Source organism: Gallinula chloropus (assembly GCF_964237585.1).
Source record: "Gallinula chloropus genome assembly, chromosome: 6".
Classification (NCBI taxonomy): domain Eukaryota; kingdom Metazoa; phylum Chordata; class Aves; order Gruiformes; family Rallidae; genus Gallinula; species Gallinula chloropus.
In genome coordinates, this window is record NC_140091.1 from 9329147 (window position 1) to 9336919 (window position 7773).

The 7773-nt window shown below is 55.1% G+C and overlaps 1 protein-coding gene across 1 annotated transcript; it reads right to left on the reverse strand.

Moving 5' to 3' along the window:
* Positions 1–6156: 6156 nt before the first annotated feature.
* On the reverse strand, positions 6157–7326 carry FOXE3 (forkhead box E3; the record flags this gene model as incomplete). The annotated part of the gene is made up of 1 exon (XM_084266581.1): positions 6157–7326. One exon carries the CDS (start codon positions 7324–7326, stop codon positions 6157–6159), a length of 1170 nt encoding a protein of 389 aa, XP_084122707.1.
* Positions 7327–7773: the final 447 nt, after the last annotated feature.

The window sequence follows — 7773 nt, forward strand, 5'->3', positions numbered from 1 at the left end:
GTATAATTGTTCCAAATAATTAGCCACTATTGCACGGTATTCTGAAACTACTTTGTATTGCAATTATACTTAGAGGGTGAGCATCAGCTCAGGAAGAATCCGAGCTGCAGACAGCCTGGAAAGAAAGGGCTTCGAGTCGGGGGAAGATGGATACACACTTAAAACAACACTGTAGAAAACCTAAAACTGTAAATAACAGAAAGGAAGGAGTAAATGTTGCTTGGAGGGGGTCTGCAGCTGGTGGGGTCTGGGCTGGAAAGCTGGGGGTGGGCTGCGGGGTCCTGGCTGGGGTGTCACCTGGCTGCCACCTCGTGGGTGCTGGCTACGGTGCAGGAGGCAAAACCCATACTTCCATCACACGTCCATGGTGACTTACAGCGAGCAGCTTGGCCCAGTGGCCAGTTTGGTGATTCCATAATGTCTAGGGAATGTGTAGCTGTGCTGGGATGCATTTGGTGCCTGGCAGCAAAATGTTCCCTAATCGTGTCTTTGGGGTGGTGAAACTTGTGATCTCCCGAGGGTAAAGACTGCAGATTATGATATTTGGTCAGTAGCCTCCTGTTTTCCCACCAGCAGCCAGACCTCTGCTGTGGATGAGTGCTGGATGGGATGCTCAGTTACAGCTCTGTGCTCTATGTTTGTTTGAAAACAAGAACAGTATGGTACAGCAGAGTCCCCTTAGTATTACAGAATCAATCACGGAATCCCAGAACGTTAGGAGTTGCAAGGGACCTCGAAAGATCATCTAGTTCCACCCCCTCCCCACCAGAGCAGGGTCACCCAGACTAAATCACACAGGAACATGTCCAGGTGGGTTTGAATGTCTCCAGAGAAGGAGACTCTACAGCGCTCTCTGGGCAGCCTGTCCCAGTGCTCCGTCAGCCTCACAGTGAGAAAGTTTCTCCTTATATTCACATGGAACTTCCTATGCTCCAGCTGCACACGCTGCCCCTTGTCCCATCACTGCCATCATTGAGAAGAGCCTGGCTCCATCCTCCTGACTCTCTCCCTTTACATGCTTATGGGCATTAATAAGGTCACCCCTCAGTCTCATCCAAGCTAAAGAGGCCCAGCTGCCTCAGCCTTTCCTCACAAGGAAGGTGTTCCACTCCCTTCATTATCTTGGTGGCCCTGTGCTGGACTCTTTCAAGGAGTTCTATGTCCTTCTTGAGCTGAGGGGCCCAGAACTGGACACAATATTCCAGGTGCGGTCTCACCAGGGCAGAGCAGAGGGGGAGAAGGACCTCTCTTGACCTATTAACCACCCCCTTTCTAATACATCCCAGGATGCCATTGTCCTTCTTAGCCACAAAGGCACACTGCTAGCTCATGGTCATCCTGCTGTCCCCCAGGACCCCCAGGTCCCTTTCACATACACTGCTCTCATAAGAGCCTGTAGGTGCTACACTGCCAGCACTTGGGCTCTGCTGCTCTGCTGCCTAACTGCAGCCCTGCTTCTTGGCCACCCTAAGAGCCAGGCCAGCCCCCAGCTCTGCCGTTCACATGCACCCCACAGCACATTTCAAACACAAAATGGGGCTGCCAACGAGGCTGGTAGCTGCAGACAAGTGCATGTCATCACTGCCCCTCACCTTCCATCAAGGGCCCAGGGTCTCACTGTGCTTCCACTTGTTCCCCTGTTTTCACTCTAGAGAGAAGAGCTGCAGGGGGACATCCAGCATGATCCAGGCCTGCATCCTGTCCCCAGCGACCTCCTGCAGCGGATGCTTTGGGAAAAGGTTACAGAGGGCACAGCCAGAGAAGTCTTTTCTCTCTGAAATCTTCCCAGTGTCAGTAACTGGTGTGTCAGGGCTTTCCCAGACCGGCGGCTGCATCCAACCTACTGTGTTGAATAACGAGCCTCACCCCGCTCTCATCCTCATCCCGACGACACTCCAAGCCTCCACATATCCTGCCCCCACGCAGCCGTCAACAGGAGAGACCCCAAGGGCCGGGATGCTGCCGGTGCATGCTGAGCACACACCTCCCCCCACAGCCCCCCCTCCGTGTCCCCGGGCCCACGGCGAGGGCCGGCAGCGGCTTCCCAGGGATTTCCACTGGAGGTCAGTGTTGGCCTGAGGACGGCACCCGGCACCCCGGGCCACATCCCTCCGACACCCCCTCCCCACGCCGGGGCGTTACACCCGTGGGGTAAAGCGGCGGAGGGCAGTGTTGCTCCGGCCCTGCCCAAACACAGCGGCTGCATCTCCCGCTCCTGCCCGGGAGTGAAAGACTCCCAAACGTAGAGCGGAGGCCCTGACAGACCCCCAGTGCCCCAAGGTGCAGCTCAGACCTCGGGCAGTGCTGACTCCCAGGTGCTGATTTTGTTAAAAACGCCTTTTTCAGCTGGCAAAGCCCATCTCAGCTGGTCCCTCTGTGCCCATCTCCCCATCACTTCACCGACGCTGTCTTGACTTTCTGTGTCAGGATAAAGACACCCTGCTGACCACCCCCAAACGGCACATTTGCAAAGGGCAAAGCATTGCCTAGAACAAAAGCTGGTTGCAGTATAAAATTCCCAGCACTGGGACTGCCAGTGGACAGCTGGCAGCACCCAGACAAAACCTAACAGCACCAGAGGGACCAACAAGACCTTCAGGAAATGTGCTCCAACTAAAATTTTAGCTACTGATGTGTTTGAATGCAACTGGGTGGAAAACACCATTTATAGCTCAGGAATATCAGCTGGAATTAACATTTTCTATCACTTGTTTTAACCTGTGGGAAAGCATCAGGAAGCACGGACCATGCAGAATGCTGTTGTGTGCAGGCAGACATGGCAGCTCAGTTGGTCCTCCCTGTGCAGCCAGTATTTCCCAGGGGGAAAAAAAGCATCTTTCTCAAAGTAGTGGCTCATTTTGGTTATTTGTTTCTGAAGGTGCAGACTGAGAGACCTGAGTTCAGCAGTCAGACTACATCGGTGATAGTGCAGATCTCCACCCAAATCTCTTTGGTGCTCGGGATCAACTCCAACCCTCTCTCTGCATTTCATGGGCTCATGACAGGGATCTCCCCACCACAGGATGTCCAGGGGACCTCTTGCTATCACCCTGAAGGATGACATTCTTTCCACGGTCTCGAAGAGCAATGGAAGTTTTGCCTTTGTTTTTTGTGTGAGCAAGATCGAGATAGTTATGACTGTCATTACTGAATATTGCCTAAACTCCCTAAATAAAGAGGGATTTCAAAGGAGACTTGGCTTCACAGCTGAGATCTGGGTGACAATTACTCCTGTTTCATTCAAATCCCTCTTATTCACTAAACAGCGACATTGAAAAGACACTAAAACAGATGAAGGGATCAAGTATAAACTTTACAAAGCTTAAAACTACTCTGTCCCAGCTTTACATGACACTTTAATCCTACTCATTTGCTAGATTCACCCTAACTGTAAACAAAGCTTTGAAATGAAAGCTTAAAAGCTTGCTTGGGATACATTAAGTTAACCAAGGAGGCATTAGTTTAATGACAATCACAATATAAGTTGCCAGAGGTTTCTGCGTGTGAGGATTACTATCTACAGGAAAGAGAAGAAAAGGGGTCTGTTCCCCATGCTTTCAGCTTGTTTGGCAGTGTGGTGAGGGCGGTTTTTTACCATGGGAGGATGTGCAACTCAATGCTGCGCGCCTGGGTTTGTCCCAGCATAGCAGGACAGGGGCACTCGACCTCCCCAAGCAGGGTTTTCGGGGCTCTAGTCTACTGGAGTGATTCTTGCTTCATGCCAGAGCCCCCTTGGCTGAAGAGACCCCCTCTAGCACAGGCACAGGAGTGGGATGGGTCTCCTGCAGACCACTATCGGCACCCATCCTCCCCCATCTGGGTTTGGGTGCTGCTCTCCAGAGAGCCCCATAGGAGGAGGGTACAGGCGACTGGGAGGCAGAAGCAGGACACAGCCCAGCCCCTCAGGCACCCTCAGCGCCCCCTGGCTCCCCCAGCACTTAACAACCAGAGATGCCAGGAACTTGGAAAGCGCTTTCCCCGTCTTCCCACTCATGCAGGGAGGAGCTCAGCCCGGTCTGAGATGTCCCAGCTCAGCCACCTTTTCCCAGTGCACCCCACCTAGGCAGAATCACAGCATCTCCTGCCCAACCCCTCCACCCAGCACTGTTTACCTTTAATGCCAGTACGTGGATCTTCCCTATCTCAGCAACATTCCCCTCCTCAGTGCACACCCAGCAGAGTCCCAGCCCGGCGCCTAGAAATGCTGGAGGGAAGCCGATAGACCCAGCGTCTCAAGCATGTGCCTGGCTCTGCTCCCCTGGATACTCAGGCAGGACTTCAACAGTGCTTTTGTTTGCCTAACACCCCAGGATCGGGCCCTGGGAGTGAACGTGAGATACAAGTGTCCTTTCTACTGACGGTCCTTACAAACAAGCATCTCAGCATCCTCTCAGTCCATCTGTACAGACAGCATGCTACAGACAGGAATGGCACTTGAAAACTTCCACTAGGTGGAAGAACTCGGTCTGCTGGTATCTTCCATAGAGAGACAAGGTATTGTAAGGGATAAGATCGTTCACAGTGGCTTTCCTGAGCAGGGCTGTTCGTAAGGGAAAAGCACAGAAGCTGCTGATGCTGGAACCAGTGTGAAAGCTGAAAAGGTGAAGCTGGAGGGACCAGAGAGGAGACCCAGAACCCAGCAGCTCAGCCAAAGGCTGCAGACCAGAGCACGGCCAATTGTTAGAGACAGATAAAGTCCCAGTTTTAAGAAGGCAAAGAGAAAAAAAACAACATTTTCTTCCCTCCCTTCTTATACTAATCCCATTCTCGGTTTCTAGAGAGCACATGGATGAAAGAATGAAAAGTCACAAGCTCCCAAGCTGTGGACAAAAGCTGACTCCTTGGGTACCTGCCTGTACACTCAGCTTTCGGTCATGACCAGCAGCGAAGGAATGAGATGCTCAGTTTTGCACCAAAGCTCACCTGACACCCAACTCCTCCTTAAGCAGGAGGAAGATGCAAATAGTAACTATGAGAAACTGCCCTGCTTCAGAGAACACCCTTGAAAAACAGGAGAGAAATCCTAGCCTGTCTCTTTTACCCAGAGGATGTTTAAATTTAAATAAGGTAGATCCTGGGATGGGGAATTCTGCCTTCAAACAGGGCAAGGCAGCCTGGCTGGCAGTACTGTGAACAGAGAGCGGCTGTCAGGCCAGTGAACACACTGGTACTTTAATCTATGTTGTTGTTAGGAAGGAAAGCTACAATCTCCTAATTTCATGTGCTAAATCAGTATTTCACCTGCAAGGGATTCCTCGGAGGGAAGAAGCATTCCCTGCTATGCCAATGGAAACCATCTTGTCCAGTAAGAGCTGCATGGGTAAACCTTGCAGATGGCAAGAGAGCTTACTGCAGCTTCTGCATGGCTAGGCAGTGGTTAGTTACCATTTGCTTTTTCTAAAAATATAGTAATAAAATAGCTTTGGAAAGCATCACTAAACATGTAAGACGTGGCAGTGTCATGACAGCAGCATGAGTCCATCTCCCACTGTTTATAAGACTGATAATTTCCTCCTGACAGGGTCTGGCCAGAGCCAGTGAGGAACAGCAGCACTGTACATGTTGGAAGAAGAAACTTTATTTTAAAAAGTCCTTTCTAACAATAGAAGTTATTTTTAAAAATAGTAAAAAGAAGTAGTCAGGGTGTTGGGTTTTTTTTTCCTACTGGGGAAGGAAATGATGAACATCTTCAGTACTCATTCAAAATCCAGTTAATTGGTTTGGGGCGGGTTGATAAGTTTCGTTTTGGTTACACAGGAGGCACACAGGAAAGAGAAAGCCCATTTGTGAGACAGTTCCTGCATGTTACACCACGCACCCACCTCCTGAGCGGGCTCCTCCTCGCCTTGGGGTGTCCTGGGGTGCTCTGTCGCAGACCAGCATCCCCAGGCTGGGGCTGTGCGGGAGGGACACCCCTGGGTGTGGGGAGCCCAGCCAGAGACCACCCTTTACAGGTGGGGATGGGGCAGAATAATATATCGCTTTGCCTCCAGCTAAAAATAAGCTGAGAAAGAGTCCCCCCATAGGTGTGTGTCCATGCACAACCAGAGAGCCCCAACTCCATTCCAGCTGATCCCCACATCAGGGAGAAGTCTGCAAGTCTGAAGATGCTCGTGGAAGCCTGGGGATGTCCATCCAAACCCCACCCTGGCTCCTTCACATGTACCGCTCCAGGCCGGTGGGGAAATTTGGCTGCCTCATGTAGGCGTTGCTGGAGCCAAACTGGCCAAGGGGTGATGCAGAGAGACCCAGGAGCTGCTCACTGTGCTCAGCGCAAGCTGGGGGCCTCATGGCTGGCAGGGCCAGTCTGTTGGGAGCCCCATAGAGCTGCGGGCTGTTGGGTGAGTAGCTGCCCTGTGCCACAGGCAGGTGGGTGGGAGAGGCGGCGTAGGGGTAAGCCAGGGTGTTGGGGCCAGCACGGCCCAGCAAGCCAGGGCTGACGGGCTGCGCCTGGAAGCAAGGAGGCTCGGAGCTGCCGGCGGAGCAGGTGGGAGCCAGCTCAGCCGCAGGCAAGCCCAGTGATGGGTGTCCCAGCTCAGCAGGCGGTGAGGGCTGCAGGGCCTGCTGTCCGCTGATGAGGCTGTCAATGCTGAACATCCTGGGATGCTGTGCAGGTGGTGCTGCCCCAGCCGCGTAGGGGTGGAAGACAGTGCTGGAGATCTGGGGGCCATAGCCGGGTGAGCAGAGGGTGTTGGGGTAGGGTGCTGTTGGAGCTGCGGGGCGGCCGGCGGGTGGGGGCGTGAAGGCACTGGAGTTTTGCATGTAGCCAGGGTAGGTAGTGATGTCGGTGCGCTTGAAGCGCTTCCTCCGGCGCAGGAAGCTCCCGTTGTCAAACATGTCCTCAGCAGCTGGGTCCAGAGTCCAGTAGTTGCCCTTGCCGGGGTGGCCAGGCTCCCGGGGGATCTTGACGAAGCAGTCGTTGAGGGTGAGGTTGTGCCGGATGCTGTTCTGCCACTTCTTGGGGTTCTCCCGGTAGAAAGGGAAGCGCTCGGTGATGAACTTGTAGATGCCCCCCAGGGTGAGCTTCCTCTCGGCGGCGTTGGCGATGGCCATGGCGATGAGGGCGATGTACGAGTAGGGGGGTTTGCCCCGCTGCACCGGACGCTTCCTCCGGCGGCCCCCGGCCGGGGGTGGCGGCTCCTCGGGGGGCGGCGGAGGCGGAGGGCTGCCCCCACCGCCCCGCGGCTCCGGCTTCACCGGCAGCGCCTGGCCGGCGGGCGGAGACCCCCGGGGCGGCCCAGGGGAGCCGGGGCTGGCCGCGGCGGCGGGACTGGGCGCCGGCAGCGTGCACATGCCTCGCAGGCAGGGGAAGCCGGCCGCGTTCATATACGGCCCTCACCTTCCTCCTCCTCGGATGGGGGGGGAGTGGGGAGGGCGCGACGGGAGAAAGAGCCCCCCCAAGGGGAGGGGAAGGGGCGGGGGGGGCAGGCGCCGCGGCAGCAGCTCCCGGCGATGGGGAGGTCGGCCTTGGGTCGCTTTGCAATATATAGGGCGGCCGCCACCCCCTCTACCCCGCCCGGGGGGGCGTGCGGTGCCCGGCCCGACCCGGCCCCTCTCCCCCAAGAGGGAGGAGGAGGCCCCTGGGGAGAGGTCCTGACTCCCACGGCTAAATCCCCCAGCCGCTCCCCAGGGTTTTACTTCGCAGCCATGCCCCCGAGCGGTCCCTCCCCCGGGGGTCCCGGGTGCCAGCGCGGCGGCCGGCTCCGCTCCGGGGCCCTTCGCCGTGGCTTCGCTTTCTTTTTAGCTGATGTTTCCTCCCAGGAGAAAAAACAA